We start from the raw sequence: 17804 nt of genomic DNA on the forward strand, positions 1-17804 counted from the left end.
TTATCCCCCCCCCCCCCCCCCCCCCCGCCCCACACACACACACACACACACACACACACACAGAAACCCTAGCACCAGCCCCGCAGGGCCCCCGCCCAGTTCAGCCCTGTCTTCCTGGCCAGGCCCTCCCGTTTAGCCACAGTCCTGGGTCCAGCCTCGCCCTGAGCCTGGGAGGAGGGGGATGAGAAGGGAGGGGAGAGGGCGGTGGGCTTCTCTCCTCCTGGATTGTGGGGAGGGGGCAGGAGACAAACCCAAACAAGTGAGCACCCAGGGCCGGGCAGCGGCTGCCAAGACAGTGCGAAGCCCCGCTGCTCAGTCGCTTGTTTGGAATTTTGGAGCTCATTTTCCCACAGAAACAAAGCTCAAGGGGAGGTTGGCTCCCGGCCTGGCCCAAAGGAGCCAGATTCAGCTAATAGCAACAGAAGACCGTTCATGCTCTCTCCATTGTCCCATTGTTGATGACCAGCCGAGGCTTGGCGGGGGGGGGGGCCTGGAGACCACAGGCCCTCGGGCAGCTCTGCCAAGGGCTCTGGGGGCCGTGGGAACTGGGGCGCCGGGAGGGCAGTTCTTACACAGGCAACAGTGCTGGGAAGCAGGGTGTGTACGTGTATGAGGTGTGTGAGTGCATGTGTGTGACGCGTGTGTGTGAAATGTGTGTGTCTGTGTGTGTTCAGACATTTCTAAGGCCAGGACGTACCTACACTGTGGAACATGGAGCTGGTGACCTGGACTGGGCAGGTCCTGGAGGTCTCTGTTCCTCAGTTACTTCATCTGGAAAAAAAAAAAAAAAAAAGAAAAAGAAAGAAAGAAGTAGAAGGTTTGGATTAGATTGGTGGTTTTCTAACTTTTTTTTCTTCTTTTTTAAATATAATTTATTGTCAAATTGGTTTCCATACAACACCCAGTGCTTCTTTTGTTTTCATTTTGTTTACTTTGAGAGAAAGAGCGAGGCCACGCGCAGGGGAGGAGCAGGGAGAGAGAATCCCAAGCAGGCTCCTCGCTGTCAGCACGGAGCCTAATGCGGGGCTTGAACTCATGAACCGTGAGATCATGACCTGAGCCGAAGTCAGACGCTGAACCGACTGAGCCACCCAGGCATCCCATCTAACAGTTTTTCTTTTAAACGGTTTCCCTTTTTTGAGCGGACTGGAAGAAGCACGTACCATCTGCTCTGATTTAAGTGCTGGCAGGGACGGTGAGGGGCGGGCCCCCTGGCTCGCTCCTCCTCCTCTGCCAGCCTGCCCTGCCTCAGTGTACCTCCGTGGAGCTGGAGATCTCAGAGTCTCAGGCAGGAGCCATCCCTCCAGCCCCAGCAGCACCCCGGAGCCTCGGAGGAAGTGCCGGCTGCAGGTAACACTGCAGACTGTGGATAACTCTGAAACCTGGATCAGGCCCAGCCAGGGGTGAGCCAATCCCCTGCGCTGAGCTGGAAAGCTGCAGATGCTGAGATTTGGCGTTAAGATGCACGAGGTTCCGGGCGTTCTGGAAGCTGGGAGCCGCTCTGCAAGTGGCAGGGACTGCTGAAGCTGTGGCCTTGTCAGGCCCGAATTCCAACCAGGCGGCACCGGTCCTGTGCAGGGGCCTCCCCCGTCCAGCTCACATTCTGTGACAGGCCAGGGCCCTGCAAAGTCAGGTCCCGAGGGTTCTTTGCAAGGGGAGTGTGTGGGGCGGAGCGGGCCAAGCTGGGGGCAGGAAGAGCCGAGAACAGGGGATGCGGGGCTGGGGCTCTGTGAAAGGTAGGAGGGGAGGGGACTCCCGTCTGTCCATGTTTGTGATAGTGACAGGAGCAGCCTTCCCCATTCTGGGGAGCCGGGGACCCTGGCTGCCACGGAAACCGTTTGCGAACACAAAGCACCAGGAGCAAGGAGGCCCCACCCGGAAAAACAACATCCTGGCTGCTGGGGCAGAAGCAGAGCTCGAAGGAGGGTCTATTTTTAGCTGCCGAGGGAGGCAGCCGCTGGGACTTGTATGGCCTTGCTGTCTGGCTGCATAACTCACCCATTGTGCCGTCTGACCTTGGGCTAGCGCCTGGGAGGCCTCCGTGTGTCCCTGCCCTCCAGGCGTGGACCCTCTCTAGGGTGCACCTGACCATAGAGAACGGGGAGGAGGGGCGGCCTGGAGACACGCCCACTCACTCCCAGGGACCGGGAGCAAGCTGAACTTGGGTGGGTGTCCCCGACCAGGTGGAGGGCCCTGGGGCAGCAGGAGGGGGCACTGGGCCTTCCTGGGCTCGAAGCACACAGTCTGCGGGGTCTCTGGGCCTGGGTCTCCCCAGCGTGGAGCCCTGTTCCGGCTGCCCCGGTGGGTGTGGAGGGGTGGGGTGAGGCGGATTCCAGAGGAGGGACAGAGACCCCTTTATTGTAGAAGCTCTTAGCCTCCAGCCACACCCTGGGGCCGGCTCAGCCACAAGCCTCCCCGACTACTGAGGTGTGTGTGAAAGAAGCTCTCGAACTTTCTTGCCCACACCCAGGAGCGGTGCCCTGCTCTGGGCAGTGTGCTGTCTGCGTTTAACCCTGGGCACAGACACCATGGGCAGGGCCAGGATCGGGCTGTGGCATCAAGGGATGAAAATAGCTGGTGGGAACCAGGCCACAAAGCCCTCAGGCAGCCGGAATGACTGGGGCGGGGGTCAGCCCCCGAGGAGGAAGCCACCTCGATCGAGCTGCCCCTGCCCTGAACTAGGGAGTCGACTACCCCAAAGGACAGGCATCTCTTTTCGGGCCCCTCCTGCCTTTTACGACCAGCTCTCAAAAAATGAAAGTCCTAGGAACTCTCTAGGGGGCTGGACAGAAGGATAGAGAAAGGAGTCATTCATTCAACACACGTTTATTCAGCACCTATTATGTGCCAGGCACTGTCCCAGGACCCTGGAAAAGGAGGGGTTGGGGGTAGCCTGGATCTGTCCCAGCTCTGGCTTTCTCTCCCAGACACAAAGCCCACAGGCGGACAGGGTCTGAGGGCACTTCCAGGGGTCCGCGGGGAAGGCCAAGTATATGGAAGGTGAGGCCTCCAGGGAGGAGAAGCCTGGGGATGTGGGGGACCCCAAGGTGCATTCCCCGGGGCAAGACGGGGGTGCAGAGAAGCAAGCTTCCCAGGAGCTGGGACATTGCAGGAGGCCCCACGTCCCCCTGCATCACCTCCTCTTCAGCACAGATATGCAGGATTTCTTAAGGGGCCCGATCTGCAGATGGGCATCCACACTCTCCAGGAAGAAGGCAGGCTTCAGCCTGCGAGTGAAGAGCCCTGCAAAATGGCTGTCCAGGCGGCTCTGGAAGGGGTCAATGGAGGAAGACAAGGAGCTGCTCCGGCGGGCCCGGGAGGCCTTCAGCCTCCGAAGAAGGCTCATCTTGCCGTCCCGTACGGCGTAGAAGGCCAGGGCTCGGTCGGCATATTCTAGGCAGATCCCAATGGTGGGCGAGAAGGGGTGGGGCAGGAGCGCCTCCAGCCCATGGAACCAGACGGAGAAGCTGCGGCCATTCCACTGCAGGCAGCAGGAGTGGGCATTGCGGCCGAGCCGGCCCCGGTCATAGGGCTCTTGTGGGGAGAAGTCTTCGGCCATGACCCCCATGCTGACCCAGCCTTCGATGATCTCTACTTCCCAGTAGTAGGTGCCCCGGTCCAGGGCACCCTCGCCCAGCACCTGCTCGCAGTGGGTGAAGCGGGTGGGTGACTCGGGGTAGTTGATGGGACACAGCACTCTCTTCACACCTTTGGTTCCAAACAGCTGCAGGTACTTGTCCGCTGTGTCGCTGTCCAGGTCCACGATGTAGGCAACTGCTCCCATGGGTGGGAGAGAGACACAGGGCTCAGGGCCAGGCGCAGGTGGGACAGCCCCTCCCCTAGGTGCCCACCTCCCCTCCTTAGCAACCAGCATGACTGGGCCCCACTAGAGAGAACCGAGAGTGAGCTGACCTAGTTCACCCTAAGAACGAGGGAGGGGAACCCAAGCCTTCCTGCGCTGGAGCCCAGCCCAGCAGCCTGGCGAGGGCCCAGTGTGAGCAGAGGGGAGAGCTCAGCTGTCTACTTACACTTGAGGAAGTAATCCCTGGGAGCCTCACTTTCCAAGCTGTTGGTGCTGTCGGGGTCTTGGGACTCAGCATCGGCTGCAGAAGAGGAGACAGTGGGGGAGGGGTTCTGCCCAGCTGGTTGTGGCTGGGCAGCAGTGCGAGGTGCCCCTCCTCCCAACCTGTGACCGAAACCCCTCTCCTCCTTCCTCCCAGCATCCCAAGCTGCCTGGGGACAGGCACACCCCCAAATATGGCACTCTGTGTTCCCTGCTCCACCTCCTCCCAGCCCAGGCCTCAGCCACTAGAGGGCAGGCCAGGGGAGGCCCCCCCGCACCGCCCCCCCCGCCCCTGCAGCCCCCTAGGCTGTGGCCAAAGGGGCTGACTGGTCATTACTGAGTGGTGTCTCCATTCACTGGTAGGAGTTGGGTCCCCGCTGTGCACAAGGCACACAGTTTCCTTCCTCCACTCCTGAATGGGTACCAGGCCTGGGGCCCTGGGTGGGGACACTGGGGGAAGGGTGAGTCACTGGCGGTGGCACCCACCTTCCGTGTCCAGCTTATGCAGCTCGTCTTCATCGCTGCCCAGCCCCCGCAGCTGCTCCCACTGGCTGGCACAGGCGGCTGTCAGCAGCTCTTTCACCGTCCGCACGGCCTGGGATGACTTGGTGAAGCTGAGCTCCCTCGGGGGCCCGGGCCCAGGGCCGCACCCCTCCTCCAGGGCCAGCCTGAGTGCCAGGAGCTCCTGTAGTAGATCAATGACTCTTAAGGCCCCCACTGGCTACAGCGCCTCTGGCTGTGAGGACGGTGCAGCCCTGGGGGCCAGGTACCCGCTGCCTTCTTTCTCCGCTTGTTGCCCACCCCCCTTTCTGTGCCCTCTCTGGCCCGTAAGAACTGCGCTCACCTGCAGGAAGCTGACGGAGTCGGCTTCGGGGACCTGACTGAGGTTGTGGCGGGCCCGGCTTAGCCTGCTGCGCTGTTCCTCCTGCCGCCGCAGGTCACCCTGGGAGCAGCCCAGCATGGTGGCCTCGCCCTCCTCGATGAAGCCCAGCACCTCTGTCTGGAACCCCTGCAGGATGGCCGCAGCCTCGGCGAACAGCCGGCTCACCCTCTCCCGCTCTGCTGCGGCTGCGCTCTGCACGGGACCACGCAGAGGATGAGCGTTATCCTGGCCCCATCCTTCCCGGACCCCACCTTCCCACCCTGCCCTCTAGTGGGGGCATAGGGACTAGCCGGAGCTGCCCTGGACCTATGCCAGGTGGGGGGAGCTGCTCACGCTCAGTGGGGCCAGGCAATTCCCTGAGCATGGGCCTGTTTGGGGAGGATCACACCGTGCCACGAGCCCACACTGCCAGCAGCCTGCCTCAGGACTGCATGGGGACCGGGTTAGGGCAGGGGCTGACCTTGATGAGGGCCACCGTGCGCCGGGACTGTGCGATGCCAGCGCCCAGCTCGTCCATGCGGTCCTCCACAGCACTCAGGACTTTGGACTGCTCGGCCTGTGGAAGGCATCCTTAATTACACAGGGGCTGGCGGAGGCCACAGCCCTGCGCTGGGGTACCAGGCCTCACCAAGGGGGAGGAGAGGGATGGCCAGGGAGCGGTATCTGTGCATAGGTGGGGCTGAGAGTGGCCAGGATCCCTATAGTTATGCCAGAGGTGCCTCAAGCCCAGGCTGGTGCCATTCCCAAATGCCAAGGGAGAGCACAGCCTGGCTGGCTTTGACCAGTGGGCAAGTGCGGGGCCATCCATGCTCCGCAGGGTCGCTCACACTCCCTGGAGAACTTCCTTCAGTGAGGAAGATGCAGAGAAAGAGAGCGGGGTGGGTGCCGCACGAGAGGACATTTCAGCTGTCTTAGGGACCGCTGTCCCCAAAGAGTCTGTGTCTCCAATCCAGGCCTAAAAAATGGGGATTCCGGGCAAGTCCCCTGGGTCTTATGAGTCACAGCTCCAGGCAGGAGAGACGGAAAATCCCAAGGCCAGAGGCGCCAAGACCGGGCTGGAAGCCAAAGGAAACTGGGGGCGGAGGTAGTGGACCCATTGCGCGCACATGCTCCCACCACGGGCCCCCAGAACAGCTGGACAAGAGCGGTCTGTGTGCTCCGTCCACCCTCTGCCACACTCCCGTCGCCTGCCACACCCATCTAAACCTGATGCCTCAGCCCACGGCAAATGTGAGCTGGAACCGGCAAGAACCCGGCCTGGCGCAACAGCCGCCGCGCTGCCAGAATCAGCCGCCCGGGTCCCCGCGGGCCTGGCTCCGCTCCCTCCTGCCTTTAGATCCCCGCTGGCCCAGGCCCGGGCTTCAGGCCCCCTGACTTCGTGTCCTTTTCGCCTTCACACTGGGCCCCCACGACCCCCATTCCCATCTCCAGCAGAGCGTTCCACAGCGACTGGATGGATGACATTGCCCGTACTGGAAAGGACCGCAACGAGCCTCAGGTTAGAGGAGGACATTAAGACCCTGCCCGGGAAACGGGTGGGGGCGATCCTGGACCCTCAACGGGCTCGCGCGGCCCTCGCCCGCCCCGGCGCGCCCCCGGTGCGCGTGCCCACCTCCTGGAGCGCGCGCTCCTGCTCCAGCGGCACGAGCTCGTGGCCCCGGTGCTCCTGGGCGGCGCAGGCCTCGCACAGGCACACGCGCTCCGCACGGCAGTAGCGCTCGAGCGGCCGCAGGTGGCGCGGGCACAGGCTCTCCTCCAGCCGGCGCAGCGGCGGCACCAGGCGGTGTCCGCGCAGCGCGGGGCTGCGCTCGTGTGGGCCCACGTGCGCGGGGCAGAAGGAGGCGAGGCAGGAGAGGCAGGAGAGCGCGGNGAGCTGCAGGCCGTCGGGAAAGGGCTCCTGGCACAGCGGGCAGCGGGCCGTGCCTCCGGACCCGGCGGCGCCCCCCGCGCCGCGGTGCGGCCAGAGCGCGCCCAGGCAGGAGAGGCAGAAGTTGTGGCCGCAGGGCAGCGTCACCGGCTCCCGGAGCGACTCCAGGCAGATGGGGCAGCTGAAGGGCCCGCTGCCGTCCATAGCTCCGCGGCCGCCCGGGCACCGCCTGTTCTGCTCCCGCCTGGGAGGGACCCGGCCTGTCCGCGCTGCGGCGCCGCCCCCTGGGACCCAGGCCAAGGGTCCAGCCCCCTCCCGTCCCGGGCTCGGACCGCCCTCCAGCGCCGCAAACCCGCCCAAGGGTCCCCGGACACCGGGCCCTGGCCCAGACTGCGCGGGCGGTCTTCGGCCCCGTGTGACCCCGCGGGGCTCCTGGGCGATCGCCCCTCCTGGTCCGAGCGGAGGGCGGCGGCGGGCGGAGAATGCGAGGGAGGCACGCTGGAAGGAAGCGGGGAAGGAGTTCACCCCTCCGTTCCCCCTCAAATCCCCCCAGGGCCAGGCCCCGGGCTCCAGAGGGCCCCGGGCGTTCCCACCGGACCAGCCAGGCCCAGACCTTCTCCCAGGCACTTGCTAGCAAAATCTGTAAGCTGCTGACTGCGGAGAAAATTAACTGCTGATGTGCGCGTGTATTTGCCCCTTAGCGACTCTATTTACCCCTTGTGGGGAACTCAGGGTTTTCTAAACCTGAAAGCGGAAGTTGAGGTCACCCTCCAAGTCCCTTGTCTGCAGGAATTTATTTCCCCTCCACAGGAGCCCCACCGCAGGCATTTGCGGCGTGCCTGGGATTAGAGGTGCTCATCCAGCCTTGCACTTCATAATGTTGTTTTATTTTTGTTTAATTTTTTTTAACGTTTTATTTATTTCTGAGAGAGAGAGAGAGAGAGGCAGCGTGAGCAGGGGAGGGTCAGAGAGAGAGGAAGACACAGAATTGGAAGCAGGCTCCAGGCTCTGAGCTAGCTGTCAGCACAGAACCCAATGCAGGGCTTGAACCCACAAACCGTGAGATCATGACCTGAGCTGAAGTCAGAACTCAACCGACTGAGCCACCCAGGCGCCCCATTCATAATGTTGTTTTAAATAAAATGGCAGCAAAAATAAAGTAGCACTGGCTTATAACCCAAAGTATAAAATAAACATCATGAGTCCGTACTGATATAAATAAATGACTGGATAAATAAACGAGGGAGCATCCACACATTTCCCATTCAGAATTCTAAATAATTTTTGTAGATACTCCAACGTGGAGCATAGCTTCCCACTCCTTAAATGTGGGCTGTGCCTAGTGACTTTCTTTCAAAGGGAGCAAAAGAGTCACTTTACAGTAGCGAAGCCTGGCAAGCATGACCGCAATAGGTGATCAAGGTCACCATCAACAGTGATAAGTCATATTGACGGTAAGTACCCTGGATGATTTGATCTTCCTCCCCAAATCCTTAACCCAGTCCAATTGTGATTAAAACAGCACACAGATGGGGCGCCTGGGTGGCTTAGTCGGTTAAGCGTCCGACTTTCGCTTAGGTCATGATCTCGCGGTTCGTGGGTTCGAGCCCCGCGTCAGGCTCTGTGCTGACTGCCAGCTCAGAGCCTGGAGCCTGTTTCAGTCTGTGACTCCCTCTCTCTCTGACCCTCCCCTGCTCACGCTGTCTCTCTCTCTCTCCTAGAAATAAATAAAACATTAAAAAAAAAATTTAAAAAAAAAACAAAAAAACAGCACACAGATCCCAATGGAGGGACAGTCTACAAAATGCCTGACCAATACTCCTCGAAACCTTCAAGATCATTAAAAAAAAAAAAGGCAAAAATAAACAACAACAATGAAAAAACAAAAACCGGGAGAGGTCAAAGTCTGAGAAACTGTCCCAGCCATGAGGAGCCTAAGGAGATGTGATGAGTAAATATTATGCATATTCTGGGTGCACTCCTGAGAGACAAAAAGATGTTAGGGAAAACTTAAGGGGATTTGAATAAATTATGGAATATGATTAATAAAATGTATCAATATTGGCTCTTAATTATGACAAATGCACCATAGGCATGTAAGATGTTAACAAAAGTGGAAATTGGGAGTGAGGTACTTGGGAACTCTGAGTTATCTTTGCAACTTTAGTAAATTTACAACTATTCTAAAATTTAAAGTTCATTAAAAATATAGAATAACTGAGGGGTGCCTGGTGGCACTCGGTTGGTTAAGCATCTGACTCTTGATTTTGGCTCAGGTCATGATCCCACAGTCATGGGAATGAGGCATGGGTCGGGTTCTGTGCTGAGAGTATGATGCCTGCTTGGGTTTCTCTTTCTCCTTCTGTGTTGTGTTTCTTTAACACAATAAATAACAGTATCTGATGGAGGCCTAATAATTAATATAGGTTTTTAAAATTTTTTTAATGTTTTATTTATTTTTGAGAGAGAGGGAGAGAGACAGCATGAACAGGGGAGGGTCAGAGAGAGAGGGAGACACAGAATCTGAAGACAGGCTCCAGGCTCGGAGGTAGCTGTCAGCACAGAGCCCGACATGGGGCTTGAACCCACAAACCGGGAGATCATGACCTGAGCCGAAGTTGGACGCTTAACCAACTGAGCCACCCAGGTGCCCCCTAATTAATATAGTTTTAAAGTAGTGATGAACATAAGTGATATTTCAGGTTCTCTGCCACCACATCATGTGCTATGAAAAGGTATGTTGTTACTATTGGTGACAAGTCACAGATACTGTTAGTTTCACCGGGGTGTGTTCTCTCCGTTTGGAATAGAGAGAAATGCTAAATTTCATTTTAGAGAACAGTGAAAATATGGAGAATTTTCTCACCAAGATCCCCAGTTTATGACTGTCTAGTTTAGAAAGATGCTATGCAGAGCCTCCTTACGTCTTTCCTGGAAGGAGAAAACAAACAAACAAACAAACAAAGATTTATGAAATATTAAATGAGGGGTGAAATCCTGGGGGACTTCCAGGAAGGCGGGGTTCATGGAGGCCCGTGTGGAGGAAGTAGCATCTGAGCTGGGCTTTCAGGGCTGCTGGGACTCAGGCGCACAACAACTAGGGTGGGAAGAGATCATCCAGCAGAGGAGTAGCAGAGGGAACCGGCCTGGGTGTGCCTAGTTTGGCAGGAAGACGGGTAATGAGTTCCATACATTGGTTTCCACAAGGATCACTACTTGGTCATGACTGTCGCTTGTTTGCCAAGACCCAGGAACAGTTCAGAGGCGCAGGCATCAGCGCCGCCCTGCTCCAGGCTTGGCGGCCAGGCCGCCTGGGCTTGCTGAGACCACAGACCCGCCTGGTTCTGGAGGACTGAGGGGAGTTGAGTGGGGTTGGGCAGTGTTTATGGACAAGTCCCAGCTAGCATTCTGCTTCCCACCCCAGAGCCTGTTCAGGAAGATCTGCTTCCCTAGGAAAGTGTAGAGATGTGATTTGTCAAGATAGTGGTGTTTTAATAGTTCATTTCTATTATCGTAGCTTTAAGTTTGCCCAACATATTCTTTTTGAAATGAATTGGCTCTTAAGGGGAAAAGGTAACTGGCACTTTTGAGGTCTGCAGGAGCATGTTCAAGCCTGCATCTCACTCTTCCCTTGCAAGAACTATGTCACGAAGAACGGGAAATGGAATTCGGACAGGTTACACATTTTGCCAGAGGTCACATAACTAGTGCCTTGGAGGAGGCAGGATCAAACAGAAACAAAAACAAATGACCAAAAGCAGTCATTACAAATGGAAGTAATTAGCAAGTCATTCCTAGCCTAGCTTTGCATCTATGAAATTGAAATGGGATCCAAGTCATGTCTCAAGGTAGCACTTAATGGTTCTGATGTACTTAACAATGTTTGATTTGTATTTATTTCAAAATAAGAGACAGAATTCAACAAGCAAACAATTTATTGAGGCTTATAACAAAAACTGGGACTTCTGTGTCCCACCTACTCCAGATTCTTGCTCCCATAGGCCACCAGTGTCAACTTTTACCTGTTTTTTTTAGCGTTTGCCTCCTCATCCCAAAAGCACATGGTCACAGGCCTTGAACCTCTGTGTGCATGTTCGTGCTTGAGTTTCTGGAGACTTAAATTCTTCACCACTTCTCTTTTGTGTTGAATTCTTTGTTGCTTGGGTCCCAGGTCTTCTGTCCCCTTCATCAATTTATTTCTTTACTCTTGGAAAGGATGTGTTCTGGTGGCTTCCTGAGAACGGATGTGAAAGTGCCTGCAGAGGTCTTTGCTCTGGCTTCATCACTGATGGACAGTTTGGCTGGGTATGGAATTCAACCTGGGAAATCCTTTGCCCTCAGAAAACCTGGCTTGATTGTCCTCTAACTGCCAGCCCCATGTTACTTGAAGCCACATTTTCTACAGTCACCATGCTGCTCCCTCTCATCCCTTCCTGCCTGGGGAAGAGCAGCCTCCAATCTGACTCCCTCAATTCTCCTGACACCGAAAGCCCTGGTCTTTTAAGATCTCTCCTGTTGCCCTGCCCTGCCCCTTTCTGCTTATGTGTCCATCCTCCTGATTCTGCCTCACTGGAGCCCAGAAACTGGTGGCCTGTCCCCTTTACAAACGTTACATCCCAAAGTCCGTGCTCTTTTCCCCTCTCTCCCAGTGCATTTTTTTCTGGAGAGGAGACAGACTTCTGCCAGAATCAGATGGACTGAGGGAACTCCATTGGAAGCAGCTTTCCAACAGATTCATAAATGCTGGCTCCACACCTCCTGGGGAAACATAGTCTTCCAAAAGGGCAGAAGCATCTCATCATATGTAATTTTTTAAAATGTTTATTCACTTTTTGACAGACAGAATATGAGCGGGGCAGGGAGGGGGGACAGAGAGAGAGGGAGACACAGAATCCGAAGCAGCTTCAGGCATGAGATCATGACCTGAGCCTAAATCGGCTGCTTAACCAACTGAGCCACCCAGGCGCCCCTAGTCGTATGTAAATAAAGGTTAACAGTCACAATAAAGAACACATCCACAGAATCACATGGAAAGAACTAACGACCTGATAAAAAGTAATGTCATCGAATAAAGACCCCAAACACTTCCCCCCACAGAAACCGAAGGGGTCCCCCTCTCAGTGTGGACACAGCCTGCTGTGGCTTTGGGTTGGCAGAGGGATGGTTAGAATATGTACGGGGTGGGGGGCGGGGGGCGGCAGGTGATGGCAGCCACTTGGCCAGCCCAATCCTGCTTCCTCCTCTGCTGGGTCTCTTAACATCTGTCAACCCATCTGTACAGCAAGGTGACCACCTGCTGTCATTCCATCAGGCTGCCCAGTGCAAGAGTCAGTCCCTGCTCCATGTGTGGGGAGCCCCCAACTTAGAAGTCTTCCTAGAAGCACTTTGCCTAGGTTGTACCCATCAGAAGCCTGGCCCTGCCCTTGAACAAAGAGCCGCAGGCTGGGGAGGCAGCTGCTGGATGGATTGTGCGACCCTGGCAGCAGCTGGGGCCAGGTCACCACGTAGGAGGGAGGTCGATTTTTCACAAATACACAAATATTTTGCTTTTTTTTTGGAGTGTGTGTTTTTGCATGTGTTATCCTTCAAAAATTTTTAATGTGAAATATTTACACATGAATATGTGTATATGAGACATGTATGCACAGCATTTAAGAAGTTATAAAGCGAACATCCTTGTAACCACCACCCAGATCAAGAAGTAGAATGTTTTAAATAATAAAATTACAGTTGCGTTAGGTCCCAGCAACCCTACTTCCAGAAACACAAAGAAATAAATGTCCAGGAATCTTCAGGAGAGCATCTTCTAAGTAGGAAAACACAAGAGCAAAGGAAGCCAGCACTGTCCTTAATCACTGCACTTAATCCCCGCACCCTGTGTCAGGAGGGCAGGGGCTGAGGCTGCGCCCGGATAAGCTGGCTGGTGGGGGCGAGGGAGGAACAGTTGGCCTGACTCCGGGTTGCTTCATTTTGGCCGTTTGTATAAAAATAAAATCTTGCAAAGGCTCGTTATTTTTCTGATGAGGAACTCCACTGAGAATTTAGCCTACATACGTAGCCATGGATATGGCCAAAGCTTCCTGCTCAAAAGTATTCATCGCGGCCAAATTTTTACAGCCCCAAATAAAAGAATACGAACATCTGACACAGGTTCCCTGTGCTATCCAAAAGCAGAGTGTTTATTTTTTAAAAAAATATTTATTTTTGAGAGACAGAGAGACAGAGCGTGAGCAGGGGAGGGAGAGGGAGCCACAGAATTCGAAGCAGGCTCCAGGCTCCGAGCTGTTAGCACAGAGCCCAACGCGGGGCTCAAACTCATGAACTGTGAGATCATGACCTGAGCCGAAGTTGGATGCTTAACCAACTGAGCCACCCAGGAGCCCCTAAAAGCAGAGTGTTCTTATAACATCTTTCATAAGCAGAAATGGCACACAGCAGAGTGTCCCTTGGCTTTCACAAGTTTGAGGTTCTGCCACTTTGCTTTATGAAAAGCCTACTTTAGTACCTGTTTCCACTAAGTGAAGAAATCTGAAACCATGCTAATATAGGTCTTGTATAAAAGTGAAGTAGAGGGGCGCCTGGGTGCCTCAGTTGGTTAGGCGTCCGACTTCGGCTCAGGTGGTGATTTTGCAGATCACGAGTTTGAGCCCCGTTTAGGGCTCTGTGCTGACAGCTCAGAGCCTGGAGCCTGTTTCAGATTTGGTCTCTTTCTCTGCCCCTCCCCTGCTCAGGCTCTCTCTCTCTCTCTCTCAAAATATAAATAAACATTAAAAAAAAAAGTGAAGTGGCAGAATGTGAACTTGGCTGGCCAAGTTCAAAGTGGAGAACACCTGTAACGGTAAATAAGTTCTGATTGTCATCAGAAAGACTGTTTATAGGGGAGTGCCTAGGTAGCTCAGTTGGTGGAGCATCTTTTCTTGATTTCGGCTCAGTGCATGATCTCAGGGCTGGGGCATCGAGCCTGCGTCTGGGCTTTGCTCCTCTTCCCAGCTCAGGTGCTCTCTCTTTTTAAAATCAAAAAATAAAATAAAATACAAAAATGACAAAGACTGTTTATGTGGTAATCATTCAGGGAAAAATTTTAATACCGCGAAAAATGTTTATGCTACGTAAAAAATGCAAAAAACCCCCAATAGTTTATAAAATGCAATCACAAGTATGTACAAAAGAGACTAAGATATACCAAAATGCTATGAAAAGAGAGAGAGGGAGAAAGGGGGTAAAAAATCGCTTTTCTCTAGGTTTTCTCCAGGAATTGTTTGTGCTTTGGCCCCCAGGCCCTGTCCCTTTGGTCTACATCACAATGCAAGGGAAGTAAGCTGCAGTGGAGAAGCGTGTTGTTGTGCCCCGTGTGTGGTGAGGCCCGAATTGCACACACTCTCTGGCAGGACCAGGGGCCCGCGGGCGCCCCCTAGCCTCGGGGGCCCAGGCAGCACCTCAGCTGGGCCCAGCGGCCTCTTCCTGGAGCCCGGGGGCGAGCTTGGCCTCAGGCCGATGGCACAGGGTCAAAGTCCTACCCTCCAGGAGCCAGAAGACGGGGCAGAGGGGCTGGGTGAACATGGCGTGGAAGGTATGCAGGGGCTGGGCCTTGGGCTCCAGGCTGTAGAAGGTGAGGTGGCCAGAGGCCAGGTCCAGATCCATGCCCAGGAGCCGCCCCGACACCCGGGGGAGCCGCTGGGCCTTCCCGTTGTGCCAGGCCTGGGCCCTGTCCTCCTGAACACAGAGGCCCCAGGAGCTCGGCCCGCGCCCAATGTTGTCCGTGTGGGGCCCCTGCTTGTGCCGTGAAAGTTCTGGATAGGCGACGCCCAGCGTCACCGAGTGGTTAGACGTGCGCACCTCCCAGTAGTGTCGACCATTCTGGAAGCTCTGGGCACACTGCACCTGCCAGAGCTGGAACCTGCGTGGCCCGGCCACGTCCCGGGACTTGTGACAGTGCTTTACCTGTTGGCCCTGCCGAGACAGGTAGAGGTGGCAATTGGCGCTGTCTGGGTCGAAGGTCAGATTGCGATAATCTGTCAGGGACAGATGGATGGGAGGTAAGCGGGCAGGTGTCTGTCCGCCATCCTGTCCCCGGAGGGAGAAATGGCAGCTGAAGGTCCGCCAATGCACACCAAGCATCTGCCAGGCACACAGCCAGCGAGGCAAGCAGTGGGCACCAGTGCGGGAGCCCGTCCTGGCCTCAGCCCTGGCTGGACCCTTCTATCCGCCTCATTTCAAAGATGAGAAAACCGAGGCTCCCAGACGTGACCTAACTTGGTAACAAGTGGAAGAATCATAACTGATCCCAGGTTTGCCTGCCCAGCGGCTCCTCATCACTGTATTGGCCCCACATGTAACAAGTTAACATCCTACAACAGGTGTGGGGGGGGTGGGGGGGGTGGACCCAGGGAAGGGCATAGGACAGATACCCTGGGCAGGGCAGTCACAGCATGCGGCCCCTCCAGGTACTCACACACACACACAGACATGCACATGTGCTCACGTGTACTCACAGTGTACACACGATTGCACAACACACACACGCCTCTGCATACACACATGTGCCGGGCTCCTTACTCTGCCAGAGCTTCCTCCTCAGTGGACAAACCGGGCTTGGGACTGGTGCCAGGGGACCTGGGGCCTCTAGGAGGCAAATAAGTGTTAGGNCCCTGACCTCACTCCCACCCCCCGTGGGAGGGCCAGCTTGGGCCCAGAGGGGTAGAGAGAGATCTGAGGTCAGCCTTACCCACGGGGCCCAAATCAGCAGGCTCAGCGGGTGCCCTGGGGTGGCTCCCCTCATCCAGGAGGAGACCACACAGCCGGCTCAGTGACTCCACGCCAGCCAGCTGCTGCTCTTCGTCCCACTGCAGAGGAGTCAGGGGCCCAAGACGGCCTGGGGGGGCCAGGAGCTGTGACTCCTGAGCCCCAGGGACAGTTACAGTAAGCCTGAGCACCAGGTACAGGGTCGCTGGTCCCCCCACCCGCCGCCCTGAGACCCGGTACCTGGAGGAAGGTCTGGTCATCCGGCTGCTCCAGGAGGTCCCGGATCCTGCGGTCATGGCAGGCCAGGCCTTCCAGGTGGCCCCGCAGTCGCTGTTCTCCATCCCGGGCCTGTGCCAGGGCCTGTGTCTTGGCCACCTCGATGTCCGTCAGCGCCAAGGTCCGCCGCGTCTCCAGGATCTGCAGCAGGCAGCTGAACTTGCTGGAGACCGCGGAGGCCAGGGTGCAGGCTGAGCTCTGAGTGGGCGACGGAAATGCCGAGGGTGGCCGGGCCAATGCTGCCCACCAGGCTGAGGGGTGGTGTGGGGAGCCTGGGTCCCAGGAGCCGCCCCTCCCCCGCCCCCGCCCCGCTCAGACCTTCCCTCCCCGCTGCCAGGAGGCATTTTCAAGGTAGCTCACGCCAGCAACCCAGTGTCCCAGGGACCCGTTGGTGGCTTCCTGAAGGGCACAGCAGGAGGGTGGAGTGAGCTAGAACGGACAGGCCTTGTACCTGGATCTGGTTGCTTTGCTCCTGCAGTTCCTTTAGCTGGCTCTCCGCCTGGGCGGCCTGCTGCCGGCTGACCTCCAGCGTGGCTCTCAGCTGGGCCTGTGGTGCCCACCAGGGAAACAAGTCACAAGAGGAAGTCAGGAATGGCTGTGAAGTCTCCTCTCAGTTAGTCAACAAACGTCTGCAGATGTGGGGGCGTCCCCTCCCGGTGCCACCCCTGCATCGCGACCAGCAGGCCGGCACACAGCATCAGCCTTGGTCTGAGCTCTGGGTGAACTGGGTTAGCATCTCAGGGAGGCCCGGACGAAGCCCGTTCCCACCCTGGAGCAGGGAGGTACAGAGGCGGAGCAGAGGCCTTGGGCTTCACACCTGACCTCCAGTCCCTCTTGCGAGCTGGGCAGCCTGGGGGCAGAGCACCCACCATCTCTGGGCTGTAAGCCTGCCTCGCGCTACCCCCGGGCAATAAATGGCGGGAGCAGCACTTCTGGCTTTGGCAGCCTTGTGGGGAAGGGGTGAGGACTCAAAGCGCCAAAGCCATTGGGGAAGTGGGCGGTGTGGTGCATGTACAAGGCCAGTTCTCCCAAATGCCGGCCAGGCCTCAGCCCCAGCTCTGGGCATGAGGGGAAGAGGGCACCCCTACTTGAAACTCCTTTGCCACCCTTGAGGGTAGAACATCGTGCTTTCATGGGAACGAGACAAAGCACCATCCCCTGCCCCTGCTCAGGAGCCTGTCTTGTTTCTGCTTCTCTCGGCCACACTTTGTGAGCCGGGAACCATCACAATCCCCACTTCAGAGATGAGGAAATGAGACAGAGAAACGGATCATTTGGCCAAAGGCATCAGAGCTTCCTAAGCCCAATCCCCATGTCCCTTGGCCTCCAGCGTTCCCTAACATGCGGCATGCAGCAAGTGGGGAGGGGAGGCTCTCCTGGTTCCACCTGAGTCTCCCCCTGGGACGGGCATCTGTCCTTCTCACACCCCACATCACTTCCCCTCCCTCTAGCAAAACACAGCTCCTTAGGCAAGTACACCTGCCACTCCCTCCTTGTCAACTGCTGGCCTCCGCTGCAAACTTCCGGCTCAGAGCCTCAGCATGAGCATTCTATTCTGTGTGGCTTCGGCAGCCACAGGGGTTATCCTCCGACATTCCGGTCTTCGGACCCTTGGCCTCCTCACCCCTTCCTTCAACCCATTTCTGCCACTGAGTCCTGGGGCCTCACCCTGGGCCTGTCATCGGATCCGAAATCTCTATTCCGAACACGTGTTTTCTCCTTCTATCCGGGACCACAAACATCCCAAAGCCGCCTCCTGCTTAAGCTGCCCGCCCCAGCCTAGGTGCCTAGAGGCAGGGCGGGGCACCCCGGTGTCACCTCGCGCTCCCGACGCTCCGCGTCCAGCAGCGCCCGCTCGTGGAGGCGACACTCGTACACGGTGCACGCGCTGCACACGCAGCGACCCTCGGTGCGACAGAAGAGCTCCAGGGGCTGCCCGTGCCGGGGACAGCGCGCGCCTAGGCCGGAGCCGG

General features: G+C 56.8%; 2 protein-coding genes and 1 long non-coding RNA gene across 3 annotated transcripts in view; all 3 read right to left on the reverse strand.

Moving 5' to 3' along the window:
* The window catches only part of LOC144225593 (uncharacterized), a 12075-nt gene extending 9988 nt beyond the window's left edge, over positions 1-2087 (reverse strand). Inside the window, exons 1-2 of the long non-coding RNA XR_013333349.1 lie at positions 1999-2087; positions 698-771 (exon numbers count right to left, since the gene is read on the reverse strand). This is a non-coding gene — a long non-coding RNA (uncharacterized LOC144225593). The remainder of the gene's footprint in view (positions 1-697; positions 772-1998) is intronic.
* Positions 2088-2807: 720 nt separating this feature from the next.
* TRIM47 (tripartite motif containing 47) lies at positions 2808-7024 on the reverse strand. Its single transcript, XM_077756823.1, has 6 exons — positions 6559-7024; positions 5407-5502; positions 4908-5138; positions 4550-4748; positions 4029-4103; positions 2808-3774 (listed from the first exon to the last, which is right to left on the reverse strand). The coding sequence occupies exons 1-6, from the start codon at positions 7015-7017 to the stop codon at positions 3134-3136; spliced, it is 1701 nt and encodes a 566-aa protein (XP_077612949.1). The 5' UTR covers positions 7018-7024; the 3' UTR covers positions 2808-3133.
* Positions 7025-13865: 6841 nt separating this feature from the next.
* Positions 13866-17804, reverse strand: part of TRIM65 (tripartite motif containing 65) — a 4557-nt gene continuing 618 nt past the window's right edge. Inside the window, exons 2-7 of the mRNA XM_077756168.1 lie at positions 17650-17799; positions 16283-16378; positions 15796-16029; positions 15539-15710; positions 15370-15435; positions 13866-14825 (exon numbers count right to left, since the gene is read on the reverse strand). Of these exons, the coding sequence (XP_077612294.1) occupies positions 14251-14825; positions 15370-15435; positions 15539-15710; positions 15796-16029; positions 16283-16378; positions 17650-17799 (1293 nt within the window). The 3' untranslated portion in view covers positions 13866-14250. The remainder of the gene's footprint in view (positions 14826-15369; positions 15436-15538; positions 15711-15795; positions 16030-16282; positions 16379-17649; positions 17800-17804) is intronic.

Source organism: Crocuta crocuta, unplaced genomic scaffold (assembly GCF_008692635.1).
Source record: "Crocuta crocuta isolate KB4526 unplaced genomic scaffold, BGI_CrCroc_1.0 scaffold50, whole genome shotgun sequence".
Classification (NCBI taxonomy): Eukaryota; Metazoa; Chordata; class Mammalia; order Carnivora; family Hyaenidae; genus Crocuta; species Crocuta crocuta.